This window comes from Cryptomeria japonica, chromosome 3 (assembly GCF_030272615.1).
Source record: "Cryptomeria japonica chromosome 3, Sugi_1.0, whole genome shotgun sequence".
In the NCBI taxonomy this organism is placed as follows: Eukaryota; Viridiplantae; Streptophyta; class Pinopsida; order Cupressales; family Cupressaceae; genus Cryptomeria; species Cryptomeria japonica.
In genome coordinates, this window is record NC_081407.1 from 529,364,432 (window position 1) to 529,381,752 (window position 17,321).

The window sequence follows — 17,321 nt, forward strand, 5'->3', positions numbered from 1 at the left end:
TGTTTTCTCTTGGCAAGGTTTTGGAAATCAGTTTGGGTCTGCATAATTCTTCATCATTTGTTTTTGGTAATTCTTCTAGGGACAAATAAAACTCATTGGTGCTGTTACATCATATTGGAAGCACTTATAGCATCATTTATTGCAATTCACTCAAATAAATAAGCTTTGCCAGGCAAGCTCAGGACATCTGGTATGTTAGTTTGGTTTTGAATAATAGTTTTTAACTATTCTTTGAAATTATTCATTGCTGGTAAATAAATTAGAAGTCTGAAAATTTAATTTCAGTAGTTATTCTTTAATGTATTGCATTTGCCTTCCCTTCAATGTTATCAAAACTTCAAGCAAAAACATCTAAAAGCATAAAACCTCAAAAAACCGCATTAAAACCCAAAATTCCAATCGCTGGTCAAAGAAATCAAATTCAGAAAAACATATCAGATTGTGCAAAATTATGGTTGGGATTTTTCAATTGTATCAAAGCGATGATCCTGCCAACTTGGGGGTCATCGGAGTGATTCTATGTATCGGGGCAGATTTGGTACATATAGGTTCTACACACGTAGAAGAGCTCAAGTGGAATTGAACTTTGATACAGAACATTCGACAAAAGAAATTATGGCCGAGCCTGAGAATTACCGGAATGAGGCTAGACAGGATCAACCTGATCCTGATGAGATTATGAGGAGCTTGGTTGATGCACAACCGAGAATTGTGCATGCTCTTAACAGATTACAGGACACTTTGGACATAATGGATTTGGGGCACCACAGAGATAGGCGTTGTAGGCACAACAGGTCAGTATCAGCTGCAGGGAGTCATGGTAGTAGTAGGACTCCTTTATCTCTAGGTAGTGCATCTATCTCACCCAGGCATGACAGAACTCAGACCAGGACAACCGATAGAGCCATGCTTCCTCGGTTCACTCCTAAAGATGAGCCGCCATTTACTGACCCACAGAAAGGAATAGCATTTCAGAATACAGTTATGGCTGCCAGGGATGAATGGGCACGACTTCCAACACACGTCCGGGACGTTTTCCTGTTGCACCAGTATTGTATGCAATGTAGGGATTCCATGAGAGGTCATAATGATAGATGGCCCAGACAACAGTGGAACAATGATCTGAAGAAAGCCATAGACAAACTTACCTTATCTTCATTTGATGGCAGTGGTTCCATTAGTGCATGAGCATGGGTCCATAAGTTGGACATTTACCTATTCTTGAAACCAATGCCAGAAGATGAGGCCATCCAGTTTGTTGTGCTACACCTAGAGGATGTTGCATACGATTGGTGGCACCATGGATTAGTCACTCAGAACCATGCTTTTATTCATTCATGCACAAAATTCTCAAAGAGATTGATTGCTCGATTTGACAGGAAGGATGTGGAATTATATTACAGGGACTTAGCTCTACTGAAACAGACAGGGCACGTTGAAACTTACATTAATGAGTTTCAATGCATTGCAGTCATGGTACCTGAGATGTTTGACAGGCAAGTAGTGATGCTCTTTATTGAGGGTCTACATGAGAGACTCCGAGGTTTAGTTAAGGCTTTGAAGCCTAAGACTCTGCAGGAGGCCATACAGACGACATTAGATCTTGATACCTCTCCTCCACCTTCCACATTTCAGCAGAACAATAAATCTTTTGTAGGTTCCAAACCTCTTCAGAGTTCTTCTACACAGCTACCAAGTGCACCACCTCCTTCTCGGATGGATTAGGAATCACAAAATGAATTAAGGAGGAAGGAATTGTGTTTCTCATGCAAGGAGCCATGGGAGCCAGGTCACAGATGCCTTGGGAAAGGCAAGGCACATCTTATAGAGGTCTTCTCTGATGGTGAGGATGAGCAGATACAAGATACAGGGTTTGAGGGTGGTGGTGATGAGAATGCTTTGGTCACTGCCAATGGTACGATTGCTTCATTGTCTAGGGTACCATTGTATTATCCCTTCCGATTGAGGGGAACTCTTGGGGGACAGCCAGTGGATTGTTTGGTAGATACTAGCGCTACATATAATTTCCTTAGTGAGCAGCAGTTCAGAAGTTTGGATTACAAGTTGATAAATATCCGGGCTTCAGGGTGACAGATGCTAGTGGTGGAACCTTGAGTTGCACTACAAGAGTTCCACAACTCGGCCTTCAGTTGGAGGCCTATCTTTTGACTTATGACTTTTATGTAATCAAGTTAGAACAATATGATGTGGTTCTAGGCATGCAGTGGCTTCAATCCATTGGCATGTACACATTTGATTATCACAAGATGCAATTGGAGTTCTCAGTGGATGGGAAGGAAGTGGTGTTGAGAGCTTCATTGGATGGCAGGTCTAAGGGAATGACAACATATAGATTGGAAGCCAATAATATAGCATCTTGTAGTAGAATGGAATACAAACATTTTGGGACAGATGATATAGAACAGTCCCAAAGGTTGAACGAAGGATGGTTGGCGAGAGCACGGCAAGCCAAATCGATAGCTTGTCAAGCCAAGCTACGGGTCCAGTACATTCATGATATTCACCACAAGCTTGGTAAGGAAAATTTGGCGTTATTTAATTCTGATTTTTTAGATGAGGTTGATTAGTCCCTATATAATGTTGAATATGAGACTAAAGGAGGGGCTGCAAACAAGGGGAAAATTCAGTCCTGATTTTCAGAATTATAATAGCAGTGATTCATTGTTCTTTTGTCATGACATTGGTGCATATAACCATGGAAAAATGAGCCATAATAATTCTGCAATGTTGGGTACACATGAAGCATACTTTGATTTTTCTCATGATGGCAGTCATACGTCAACTTTGAGGTTGCCACCGGCTACTCTTAATGTGGCAGCGTTATCTTTGTAGTGTGATGAATTGTTTGACTTTTCATACTCCTATTTCAGCTCCTATAGAGGATTCTACATCTTGGTTTGGGATCTGGGAATTGTCAAGGTTGATGCATTGTTTCTTATGGTTTATGATGAGTTGCTTCACAACTCCAGGCATAGCGATGTTGATATCAGAATAGTGCAGTAGGTTGGTGGAGCAACATTCTTGAGGTTTGATGTGGGATACCTGTATTTGGTTCCGGCATACAAGTGCAGATTGTTTGAGGGCAAACAATCTCCAGGAAGGAGGATTGTAATGTCCCCACTTCCCTAGTTGGTCACTCAGGATTAGAGATTCGCCTATTAGCCATCTCTGCAGGTGAAATTCAATGGATAGGAGGTGAAGGAGATCCAAACTTAGCCATTTTTGACATTGGATGAAATATTAGATGGCTTCTTTATATTATAATGGTAAAGTCACTTTATCTTTAATTTGTAATATTTTATGAAAGTAACTTATAAAGGGGATTATAAATTCAAAGGTTAAATTATACCAACTTTATAATATCTCATTATAAAGTTACTTTTTAAAATAACTCATTATATAGTTACTTTTTCAAAAAAAAAAACTTACTCCATAAAGTAACTTTATAAGAAAGGGGATTAATGAAAATTAATGATGAATTATAATATTGTCCCTTGGGCGCCCTTTCCTAGACTTAAATAAGAAATAAACTTAATGTAATAATGGCCCCACTCATGATAAATTTACCCCCTCAAGTTGAGCGCCCAAGTTGGAGAAATATTCTCTTGGAATCATGGAATTTTGGAGCCTTAACTTGGGCGTTGGAATTTTGGAAGAAAAGAGACTTCACGGAAAGATTTTTGGCATCATTGTTATTCATTATTCTGGCAGCTTTCATTATTCAGTAGGTCTGCAACGTGGTTGGCAGATTTCCAGAGTGGAATTGGGGAGGAAAACCTCCATTTCTTGGTGATAGGACGAAATCCCTCTCAATTTTCAACATACCGATTTGCTTGGAATGCTTATATTTGGTCAAGGAGGGCTAAAATCAGAGTTTTAATGACAGCTACAACAGGTTATCATTTTGAAATTCAGATTTGGGCAGGAATTTGATCATTTTCAGTGGAATTTGTGCACATTTGGGGCCATACATACTTTCCCAGCTAGGACGTACCATTCTAGCTGGCCTGGGAAATCAAATGAATAAATAGGAGGGTTTTGGAATCAGCTTTTGCTAGAGAATTCATTGTTGGGATTGGATTAAGGTAGATTAGTGGTTATTTCATAGAATCCATATCTCATTTGAGCTACATATGCAATGTATTGGGGAAAAGAGGTAAAATTTGGTGTTTCCTCCTGGTAAGGTTTTGGAAATCAGTTTGGGTCTGCATAATTCTTCATCATTTGTTTCTAGTAATTCTTCTAGGGACAAATAAAACTCATTGGTGCTATTACATCATCTTGGAAGCACCTGTAGCATCATTTATTGCAATTTAGTCAAATAAATAAGCATTACCAGGAAAGCTCAGGACACCTGGTATGGTAGTTTGGTTTTGAATATTAGAATTTAACTATTCTTTGAAATTATTCATTGTTGGTAAATAAATCAGAAGTCTGAAAATTTAATTTCTGTAGTTATTCTTTAGTGTATTGCATTTGCCTTCCTTTCTATGTTATCAAAACTTCAAGCAAAAACATCTAAAAGCATAAAACCTCAAAAAACCGCATTAAAACCCAAAATTCCAACCTCTGGTCAAAGAAATCAAATTCAGAAAAACATATCAGATTGTGCAAAATTACGGTTGGGATGTTTCAATTGTATCAAAGCGATGATCCTGCCAACTTGGGGGTCGTCGAAGTGATTCTATGTATCGGGGCAGTTTTGGTACATATAGGTTCTACACACGTGGAAGAGATCAAGTGGAATTGAAATTTGATACAAAACATCTGACAAAAGAAATTATGGCCGAGCTTGAGAATTACTGGAATGAGGCTAAAGAGGATCGACTTGATCCTGATGAGATTATGAGGATCTTGACTGATACACAACCGAGAATTGTGCAAGCTCTTAACAAATTACAGGACATTTTGGACATAATGGATTTGGGGGACCATAGAGATAGGCGTGGTAGGCACAATAGGTCAGTATCAACTTTAGGGAGTTGTGGTAGTAGTAGGACTCGTTCATCTCTGGGTAGTGCATCTATCTCACCCAGGTGTGACAGAACTCAGACTAGGACAGCCGATAGAGGCATGCTTCCTCGGTTCACTCCTAGAGATGAGCCGCCATTGGCTGACCCACAAAATGGAATAGCATTTCAGGATACAACTATGGCTGCTAGTGATGAATGGGCACGACTTCCAGCACACGTCCCAGATGCTTTCCCGTTGCACCAGTATTGTATGCAACGCAGGGATTCCATGAGAGGTCATAATGATGGATGGCCCAAACAACAGTGGAACATTGATCTGAAGAAAGCCACAGATAAACTTACCTTATCTTCATTTGATGCCAGTGGTTCCATTAGTGCACAAGCCTGGGTCCATAAGCTGGACATTTACCTATCCTTGAAACCAATGCCAAAAGATGAGGCCATCCAGTTTGGTGTCCTACACCTAGAGGGTGTTGCATACAATTGGTGGCACCATGGATTAGTCACTCAGAACCATGCTCTTATTCATTCATACACAAAATTCATAGAGAGATTGCTTGCTCCATTCGACAGGAAGGATGTGGAATCATATTATAGGGAATTAGCTCTACTGAAACAGACAGGGCACGTTGAAACTTACGTTAATGAGTTTCAGCGCATTGCAGTCATGGTACCTGAGATGCCTGTGTAATATCCCTTGCTTATATAAGGTGTGAAGAAAGTTTTTGGATTCAAGGAATATTGTCAAACAAGTCACATACAATCTGAAACTTTATCGTAAACCAATTGCAAGCATCTAGGAAACATATAACAAGCTAACCATCAAGGAAAATAACTCAAATATGCATCAATTCTGAAGTTGACATTTTGTCAAATGGTTGTCATACATGTTTCAGAAAATAGTTAAGTCTGAAGTACACGCTGCTGTAACTACTTTTCTGATTTTAATTTGAGACTTACTAAGATAAACAGTGACAATTATTTTGATGCAAGAACAAGGGGTAACTGAAACTCTAATGGCTGCCCTAATTTTCTGAATACCAGTATCTCAGATATTAATGGTTTCAACAATAATGAAAGCTCAGGAACCTGGTTTAGAGATGCCGAACTGAAGAGGAGGCTGTTCCAATGAAGATTGATTTTTATTTGAATTTTCTGAGTCTTCTAGATACAAAATCGCCCCCTTGCTAGAAGCTGCCCTATCCTTGAAGTTGCAGATGGAAAAATAAAATAAAGCCAACAGACTTCGGCTTCAATAGTGTGATAAAAATGATTGTTTCGGCCACACAAATTCAATGCACCAATACCCACAAAATTTTGATCCACTAGCAAAGAGTGATGAATGAAAATATAGGAATCACTAGGTTTGGTCGACGCTCATGGCTGACCTAGAATAATCTGCAGAAACGCCTTTAATCACCTCCAAAATACCTCCAAGTAATTCGCCTATCTCCTCAATACAAATGCCCATATAGTGTAGCGGTACTGTTCACGACCACTATAGCGACGACACTGTTCACTGCTGCAGACTTATAATAAATAAATAACATCTGAAATGCCCCCCTTCAAGTATGAAATGGTATCGTGGCCTTTTCCTAGGATGAGCGATCCATTCTATTAGTGAAATCGATGCACAAAGAGAGAGTTATGAGCAATATCGTGGCATCACTCTAATTGGTCTGCAGTTTGAAAACTACCACAATCTGATGTAAAAACTCCTTATGCTCAATGTGGAAAACTGAGTATTTCCCACTCCCAAGAAGAAGCCAGGGTTTCGTCTAGCCCTTCCTCAATCTGTTGAAGGTTTGCGTCCTCAGAGATTCAACCAATGCCGCGCATTAGTCATGTCATCCACGCATTAGTCATGTCATCATAACCAAATCAATCTCCAATCTACCTGATCGTCCCTCATCCTCTTCTATTTATCCTTTTTCATAACCCTTCACGAGACTCCTTCTAGAAGAGGGTAGGTACACTTTATTATTTATTATAATTTAAGTGACTTTATAATTTAATATTTTATTTTAAGTCACTTTTTAATTAAATTAATTAAATATAAAGACACTTTTTAATTTTTAATTAATTTAATGACTTAATGAGAAATTAATTTCTCCTTATACCTCCTTTTAGACAAAAGGCTAAAATCGGGGCATTACAATCCGCCCCTCCTGAAATTGCTTGTCCCCAAGCAATCACTGCTACTCAACCAAACATCTCGAATAATCATGCCACCTGGATCTCAAATGATTTTTTTTTTAATGTCCTGGTCAACATGCCAAAGCTCCTGTAACACCAACTGTATCCGCTGAATCATTTTAACACCTCATCATGTGCCACAAGAGTGCAAGCCTCAACCTTGACAATACCCGGATCCCAAACCAATCCATCAATCCTACCATATGTGATGAAGATGAAATGACTCCTCAAATCACTATGAATCACCCATCCATGAAGGCTGACCATCAAGGAAATGTGGAAATGAACTCCCACATGCCCATGAAATAACACAAACGGCAACCCAACTTTGCTTAGATAATTCAGATCAGCAACATGATTGATGCCATAGATGTCAACATACCATTGTAAATCAAAGGAATCCATCTCATACTCATTCCCCATTGAATAGGTATGTCCCCACACACTTCCGTGCCACTGAATAGCTGATGTAGACCATGCCAAATCTGAAAGTGCTTTGGAAAACAAAATAGGACAGCCACTAACCCATGCAGAATCAAGGAAGATTAAATCACCAATCAGCAAATAGATAGCTGCCATCTCATATGAATCCAAAGAGGGATACAACTCTTGAGGAGCTGATCCACTATAAGTGTCATCACAAAAATCATCATCACCTTCAACATTAGTCAAACTTTGTCTATCCTAAATGTGTTGAAGATGGAGCTTGGTTCGTTGAGCTAACAACTTGGCTTGCTTTGCCCCTTTTTGCCATCTCTCAGTCAACCTTTGGGACTGCTCCATATCAGCTGCTCCAAAGTGCCTGAAACTTATCCCAAAATGAGATGCATCTTCAAAATCTTTATGTCCTCTACTTGCATCATGTGTACTAATCAGAGTACTTCCTTTTCCACAATTAAAGGTTACCATATCATGAGAAAGTGAAGACATACCACTGCTGTTCATGTATAAAAAATAAGGACTGATTTCAACTTGTTTATCCTTGCCTTCGAAATCTCCATATGACAATGTGGTTACCTCATACTGAAACAAAGTATGACTGCTGTGATAAAAATCAGAATAGTAGTCATACCATTGAGTACCGTATTCGCCCTTTCCAAGTACTTCTTCAATGCAAGCTTCATCCTCCTTACTTGTAGATTCATCTTCACCAATTCTTCCTTGTGTAAGGTCTGCAACTTCATGAGAAGTATAGAACATAATGCTGCTGCCCTCAAACAAACCCGTGATGATATCATGCCATTGCAAAGTATCTCTTCCATCAGTTTGAGTTAAATAACTAGTGGCTGCTCCACTAAAAAGAGGGTCAACATCTACCCAAGTCTGATAAAGAAAATCAGAATGCTCATGATTTGTATTCATCCTTCCAAGTTCATCTCTAACTCCTAATTCTTGAGTATCATATATAGATGATTCCAAGGTATCATCATTCTTATGATGAAGTGAAGAAATGTGTCTGCTGTCATCAATACACCTGTCATATTCTTCAAGCTTCACAGGTACATCTCTCTTGGAATTTTCACCCTCTACACTAGCATTTGGTGAGCTAACACTTGTTGACTTATCTTCACAAGTTCCTCCATGTATATGGGTAGCAATCTCATAAAAATGAAGAGGTAAACAACTGCTGTCCAAAATCAGAATGTTACCCTTCTCCTCTTTGCTTCCTTTGGAAGAATCATCATTAATTGGCATCATATAAGTGGCTGTTATTATATTGTTATTTTTAGACATATCCCCATCAGTGGAAGACACATGAACTTCATTTTCTTTGACCATCCTTTCATCCATACATTTGTGATTCAGCTCCCACGGACCTCTACAAGTGAAGCATAGACCTTGTCTTCTCATTTCATTCCTGCTTATACTATGCTCTTGATTGAATGCTTTCCCATGATCACTTGTAGGTTGAGAAATTTCCTTCCTTTTTGATTTCTCAAACCTTCTTAGAAATCCCTGTTTTGTTTCCGGATCATTCATCAAAGCTTGCAAGTTCCTCATCAAATCAATAGTAGATTTGTCGAAATCCATCTTCCCCTTTGTACCTATCCAATAGGATGGTAGGAAACCGTTCTGATACCATTGTAATATCCCTTGCTTATATAAGGTGTGAAGAAAGTTTTTGGATTCAAGGAATATTGTCAAACAAGTCACATACAATCTGAAACTTTATCATAAACCAATTGCAAGCATCTAGGAAACATATAACAAGCTAACCAGCAAGGAAAATAACTCAAATATGCATCAATTCTGAAGTTGACATTTTGTCAAATGGTTGTCATACATGTTTTAGAAAATATTTAAGTCTGAAGTACACGCTGCTGTAACTACTTTTCTGATTTTAATTTCAGACTTCCTAAGATAAACAATGACAATTATTTTGATGCAAGAACAAGGGGTATCTGAAACTCTAATGGCTGCCCTAATTTTCTGAATACCGGTACCTCAAAAATTAATAGTTTCAACCAAAGATGTAAATATCTTAATCGGCAATAAATCTTTTGGCCGAAAATTTAAAAAAAATCGGGAATCGGGAAAAAATCGGCAATAAATCGGTAAAATTATCGAACATTTGAAAATATATAATTTATTTAAATATTCTAAAAAACACATGTATACACTAAATTTATAGAACACAATAGCATATTACTGGTTTCCATCATATATAAATCATAGTTTGAGACTTTGAGTCAAATACATACCATATGGCATATAGCAAAGTGATATACCAAAAAAACAAGTTCAAGTTCTAAATAGTAGATACTAAATACGATTGAGTCAAATCCATATTGTAGAGCCTAGACCACAAAACAAATCAGTGAAGTCTAGACTCTGAATACATATTAAGTTCATGGTTTCATATCATTGAAAACTGGAAATCATAGATTGCGTTTGCGACTAAAGCTCAAAAAACTCTGTTGCCACTGAGTGGGTGTTGAAGTAAATGGTGTTGCAGCAGCAGCTGCCGCTGCTGCAATATCCTCAACCGGTGATGAATCTGCCTCTTCTGGATCAACAAACTCATCTCCCGCCTCCTCACGTTCTGCCACCTCTGCCGCCCATTTAGCTGCCTTCCTCTCCATCTCATCTAATTGAGCGTTAGTGATAAATGCATCCAGATCAATATCACCAGTAGCACCATCAGGTTCAGCAATCCAATCCGCTGTGTATGGATCAATCTCATCAATGTCAAGTGCGTCATATGAATTGTTCCCTTGTACCCTCTTTTCATGCAGTCGAAGGTTGTACCACACATATACAAGGTCATTCAAGCACTTCTGAGTCAACCTATTGCTCTTTTTTGTGTGAATGGCCTCAAAGACACTCCAGTTGCGCTCACAACCAGAAGCACTACAAGGCTGAGATGATATGCAGATTGCAAGCTTTTGAAGATTAGGCGTTGTGGCACCATAATCTTCCCACCAAGATCTGCAAGCATACAAATTGGCATTTATAACTTGGTAAATATTTTTATAAACTTAAAGATTGAAATAAATGGTAAAGTTAAACCATAAAATAGATTTAAGAGCACATTTTTTTTATCTGGCAACAGGGTGTCTCTCTTACGAATACCAATAGGTGAAGAAAACAATGGCCCAGCTTCCTTCTTGTACCTCTGCAACTCATCAACAATGATGTCTTGAATATTTTCATCAGGAACCAACCTTTGAATACATGTGTCAAGGCCAAGTTGAACCTCCTGATCTATTTTGAAACTGCGAGAGTAAAATAACTTGGTGTTCAAATAGTAGGCAGCAGCATGGATATGTTGGTGGAGTTGTCGGTTCCACCTTCGATCAATTATGCGCCATATGGGTTCATATTTAGTCCTCTCTGACCCATACAAGTGCTGAATTGCCTCTTTGGCCTTATCCATGGCCTCATATAGATACCCTATGGGCCTTTTATCCCCATCCACCATCTGTAGAACCCTCACCAACGGTTCTGACAACTAGACATGACAAATTTAACAAAAATCAGCAAAATTAAAAAATATATCATCAATTGAAATTTGAACTTTGAACACTTACATTGATGATCTCCTCCATGAGTTTGGCAAATCTATCATCAAAAACGGCCTTCACGACCTTCTCTGTTTCAGGCTTCCTACAATAAGGGCTTTGCAACCATCTTTCACTCACAAACATCCTCTTCAGGTTGGGCAATGCACGTAATATGCTCTGTAAGTTGAGGAAATTCGTGGCAAAACGTGCGACTCCTGAACGCACAAGATCCTTACCATCAGTGCGTTGTCTCATAAGCTCCAAGACCCATGTGTGGTTGTAGATGTACTTTGTGATTTCCCTTCCATCTTCAACCACATTCTTCACCCATCTAAGTTTCCCTATGTCCTCGAGGAGTAAATCAAGGCAATGAGCAGCACAAGGGCTCCAAAATAATGACGGATGCCTAGCCTGTAGAAGTTTACCCGCTGCCACATGTGCAACTGCATTATCGGTCACAACCTGAACAACATTTTGCACTCCCACTTTGGTCACCACCTCATCCAACATGTTGCACAAGGTTTCCGCATTCTTCACTTGATCTGAGGCATCAATCGATTTTAAAAATACCACCTGTCCCCCTGAAGCAACTAGAAAGTTTATGAGTGTCCTATTCCTACTATCCGTCCACCCATCAGATAAAATGGTGCAGCCATTCTTTTCCCAATTCCTCCTTTGTTGTTCCACCAGCTGATGTGTGTTTTGAACCTCATCCTGCAATAATGGCCCACTCAACTCATAACAACTTGGGGACTTGAACCCCTTACCAGAAATGGTCCATCCATTGACCATTTGCTCCCAATATGGACTCTCAATAATACTAAACGGAATATTGTTGTAAATCCAAAATCTAGCCACTGCCGCTCTTGTCTGCTGATGCACTTCCTTATTCCATGAAGTACCTAACAATCCAGGTTGTGCACCAGGAGTGTTACGAGGAATGAAAAAACCATATGTATTGCTACCCACCCCAATATTTTGTGACTCTGTAGAACTGATATTCCTCGTTGGGGCTGCCATTGCCTCTGCTATCCTCTTTTTTTCTACCTTCTTTTGCTCAAATTCTGAAAGTCTTGCTTTTGCCTCCCTTTGAACCTCTTTAGGACAATTGTCACATATTGTAATATTTTGTCCACTGATTTGTGCAAGGTGAATTTTGAGTCGGTATATGCCACTGGTCATAGTTTTCGTGCAATGGTTACAAATAACCTCTCCTACCACTGCACCTGGTGTGCCATGTTTCCACATAGGATCCCTCTTTCTACCACCACCTCTACTTCTACCACCTCTAGTTGTAGAAGCCATTATCTTTTATAGAAATTCGAAAGAAACCTATCAAAAGAGACCAAACATGGATCAATAAATATAAATTGAAGATGAACACAAACTAAATTTGGACAATTTAGCATGGTCACGACTCACAGCCAAAGTACCAAACTACAGAATCCAGATAAATGTCTCATCAAGCTAATTGTAGGTGCCTCCATTATCAATTAGATACATCTCAATTCTGTTATTTTTAAACCACTATTGCAGTGTGTAACTGTAGATCGTGGATACAGTTAATTATTATTACACAGTGACACACCACTATTAGTAATTTATTACTATTATTACACAATACAGTGTATTGTGTAATAATAGTAATAAATTAAATTTTAATAAGTGTAGTAAACTGTAAATTAATAATAGAGTAAGTAACTGTAAGATAATAATAGTAAATTACAGTCTTACGAAACTATAGTAAATTACAGTCTTAGGAAAACTACAGTAAAATAATAATAATTAAAAACACAACACACTACACAGTATGAATTTTAATTAAAAACTACTGCAAATTAATAGTTAATAACTTAATATGAATTTTACACTGTAATTGTAAATTATTTATTTATTTATTTTTTTCAAATTTCATACTGTGTTGCAGAAAAATTACTGTAAATTAATAATATATAGTTACAGTTACACACTTACACTATTAATAAATATTGATATGTAAATTAATAATATATATTATATATATTATACAGTGATACACTATACATGCTATTATTAATTTGATTTGGGTTATACAGTTGAATGAGTCGGGATATATTGAATAGCATTATACAGTTACCACTTGCCAGTATACAGTTTTGGGTTAGTTTTTTATTTGAATTAAATTTATTATTTATTACAAAGATGTTAATTTAACACAGTATACTGGAAATTTCGAATCACGAATCCGGAATGAGCAGATAAAATAAAAATAAAATAAAAATTTAACATAGTATAATAGTATATGGCATATGTCATGGAAATTTCGAATCACGAATGAGCAAACAAAATAAATAAAAACCTGCAATAGAGTCTGTATGCTGCATCGGTGGGGAAGCTGCAGTCGAAAACGACGAAGTCGCGTGCAATACGATTTCTGATTTCGCTTCTTTTTTTGACATTTGTTTTTAACTTTAACTTTTTTACTTTTTAGGGTTCCGTCGTGCACGTGATTTTTACGTGATAAAATCGCGAGTTACAGTCAAACGATTCATGATTTTTACTGAAAAAATCGTTTCACCGATAAAATCGGTGCGTTGAATGGCTCGGGATATATCGCGATTTTTGCGATTTTCTGCCGATATTTACAACCTTGGTTTCAACAATAATAAAAGCTCAGGAACCTGGTTTAGAGATGCTGAACTGAAGAGGAGGCTGTCCCAATGAAGACTGATTTTTATTTGAATTTTCTGAGTCTTCTAGATACAAAATCGCCCCCTTGCTAGAAGCTACCCTATCCTTGAAGTTGCAGATGCAAAAATAAAATAAAGCCAGCAGACTTCAGCTCCAATAGTGTGATAAAAATGATTGTCTCGGCCACACAAATTCAATGCACCAATACCCACAACATTCTGATCCACTAGCAAAGAGTGATGAATGAAAATATAGGAATCACTAGGTTTGATCGACCCTCATGGCTGACTTGGAATAATCCTCAGAAACGCCTTTAATCACCTCCAAAATACCTCCAAGTAAATCGCCTATCTCCTCAATACAAATGCCCATATACTATAGCGGTACTGTTCATGACCACTGTAGCGGTATTGTTCACGACCACTGTAGCGATGACATTGTTCACTGCTGGAGACTTATAATAAATAAATAACATCTGAAATGCCCCCCTTCAAATATGAAATGGTATCGTGGTCTTTTCCTAGGATGAGCGATCCATTCTATTAGTGAAATTGATGCACAAAGAGAGAGTTATGAGCAATATTGTGGCATCACTCTAACTGGTCTGCAATCTGATGTAAAAACTCCTTATGCTCAATGTGGAAAATTGAGTATTTCCCACTCCCAAGAAGAAGCCAGGGTTTCGTCTAGCCCTTCCTCAATCTGCTGAAGGTTTGTGTCCTAAGAGATTCAACCAATGCCACACATTAGTCATGTCATCATAACCAAATCAATCTCGAATTTGCTTGATCATCCCTCATCCTCTTCTATTTATCCTTTTTCATAACCTTTCACGAGACTCCTTCTAGAAGAGGGTAGGTACACTTTATTATTTATTATAATTTAAGTGACTTTATAATTTAATATTTTATTTTAAGTCACTTTTTAATTAAATTAATTAAATAAAAAGTCACTTTTTAATTTTAAATTTATTTAATGACGTTATAAGAAATTAATTTAATTAATTTCTCGTTGTACCTCCTTTTAGCCAAAAGGCTAAAATCGGGGACATTACAGCCTGACAGGCGAGTAGTGATGCTCTTTATTGAGGGTCTACATGAGAGACTCCGAGGTTTGGTTAAGGCTTTGAAGCCTAAGACTCTGCATGAGGCCATAAAGATGACATTAGATCTTGATACCTCTCCTCCACCTTCCACATTTCAGCAGAACAAGAAATCTTCTGTAGATTACAAACCTCTTCAGAGTTCTACAAAGCTACCAAGTGCACCACCTCCTCCTCAGATGGATTAGGAATTGCGAAATGAATTAAGGAGGAAGAAATTGTGTTTCTCATGCAAGGAGCCATGGGAGCCAGGTCACAGATGCCTTGGGAAAGGCAAGGCACATCTTATAGAGGTCTTCTCTGATGGTGAGGATGAGCAGATACAGGATACAAGGTTTTAGGGTGGCGGTGATGAGAATGCTTTGGTCACTGCCAACGTTACGATTGCTTCATTGTCCAGGGTACCATGGTATTATCTCTTCCGATTGAAGGAAACTCTTGGGGGACAACCAATGGATTGTTTGGTAGATACAGGCGCTACATACAATTTCCTTAGTAAGCAGTTAGTTGAGAAGTTTTGATTACAGGTTGAGAAATTACAGGGCTTCAGGTTGATAGCTGCTAGTGGTGGAACCTTGAGTTGCACTACAAGAGTTCCACAACTCGGCCTTCAGTTGGAGGCCTATCTTCTAATCGATGACTTTTATGTAATCAAGTTAGAATAATATGATGTGGTTCTAGGCATGCAATAGCTTCAATCCATTGGCAGGTACACATTTGATTATCACAAGATGCAGTTGGAGTTCTCGGTGGATGGGAAGGAAGTGGTGTTGAGAGCTTCATCGGATGGTAAGCCTAAGGGAATGACAACATATAGATTGGAAGCCAATAATAGAGCATCTTGTAGTAGAATGAAATACAACCATTTTGGGACAACTGATATAGAACAGTCCCAAAGGTTGAACGAAGGATGGTTGGCGAGAGCATGGTAAGCCAAATCGATAGCTTGTCAAGCCAAGCTACGGGTCCAGCACATTCATGATATTAACCACAAGCTTTGTAAGGAAAATTCAGAGTTATTTAATTCTGATTTTTTAGATGAGGTTGGTCATTCCCAAGATAATGTTGAATATGAGACTAAAGGAGGGGCAGCGAAGAGCATGTTTATTAGCACCAACTTGGATGACTGCAAAGGTATGGAAACAAGATGAGAGACTCGCCTGTTAGCCATCTCCGCAGGTGAAATTCAGTGGATAGGAGGTGAAGGAGATCGAGACTTAGCAATTTTTGACATTGGATGAAATATTAGATGGCTACTTTATAATATAATGTTATAAAGTCACTTTATATTTAATTGGTAATATTTTATGAAAGTGACTTATAAAGGGGATTATAAAGTCAAAGGTTAAATTATATTAACTTTATAACATCTCATTATAAATTTACTTTTTGAAAAAAAAAACTTACTCCATAAAGTAATTTTATAAGAAAGGGGATTAATGAAAATTAATGATGAATTATAATATTGTCCCTTGGGCACCCTTTCCTAGACTTAAATGAGAAATAAAATTAATGTAATAATGGCCCCATTCATGATAAATTTACCCCCTCCAGTTGAGCGCCCAAGTTGGAGGAATATTCTCTTGGAATCATGGAATTTTGGAGCCTTAACTTGGGCGTTGGAATTTAGGAAGAAAAGAGACTTCACGGGAAGATTTTTGGCATCATTGTTATTCATTATTTTGGTAGCTTTCATTATTCAGCAGGTCTGCAACGTGGTTGGCAGAGTTCTGGAGTGGAACTGGGGACGAAAACCTCCATTTCTTGGTGATAGGACAAAATCCCTCTCACTTTTCAACATACCGATTTTCTTGGAATGCTTATATCTGGTCCTAGGAGGGCTAAAATCAGAGTTTTATTGACAGCTACAACAGGTTATCATTCTGAAATTCAGATCTGGGTAGGATTATGATCATTTTTCAGTGGAATTTGTGCACATTTGGGACCAGCCGTACTTTCCCAGCTAGGCCGTACCATTCTAGCTAGCCTGGGAAATCAAATAAATAAATAGGAGGGTTTTGGAATTAGCTTTAGCCAGAGACTTCACTGTTTGGATTGGAGTAAGGTAGATTAGTGGTTATTTCAGAGAATCCATATCTCATTAGCTACATATGCAATTTATTGCGGAAAAGAGGTCAAATTTGGTGTTTTCTCTTGGCAAGGTTTTGGAAATCAGTTTGAGTCTGCATAATTCTTCATCATTTGTTTTTGGTATTTCTTCTAGGGGCAAATAAAACTCATTGGTGCTGTTACATCATCTTGGAAGCACCTGTAGCATCATTTATTGCAATTCAGTCAAATAAATAAGCCTTACCAGGCAAGCTCAGGACACCTGGTATGTTAGTTTGGTTTTGA

General features: G+C 38.1%; 2 protein-coding genes across 2 annotated transcripts; both read right to left on the reverse strand.

The window, feature by feature from the left end:
- Nucleotides 1-10,069: 10,069 nt before the first annotated feature.
- LOC131874255 (uncharacterized) lies at nucleotides 10,070-11,067 on the reverse strand. Its single transcript, XM_059217540.1, has 2 exons — nucleotides 10,723-11,067; nucleotides 10,070-10,549 (listed from the first exon to the last, which is right to left on the reverse strand). Exons 1-2 carry the CDS (start codon nucleotides 11,065-11,067, stop codon nucleotides 10,070-10,072), a joined length of 825 nt encoding a protein of 274 aa, XP_059073523.1.
- A 28-nt stretch (nucleotides 11,068-11,095) lies between these two features.
- Nucleotides 11,096-12,499, reverse strand: LOC131874256 (uncharacterized). The gene is made up of 2 exons (XM_059217541.1): nucleotides 11,620-12,499; nucleotides 11,096-11,142 (listed from the first exon to the last, which is right to left on the reverse strand). Exons 1-2 carry the CDS (start codon nucleotides 12,497-12,499, stop codon nucleotides 11,096-11,098), a joined length of 927 nt encoding a protein of 308 aa, XP_059073524.1.
- Between the last annotated feature and the right edge of the window lie 4,822 nt (nucleotides 12,500-17,321).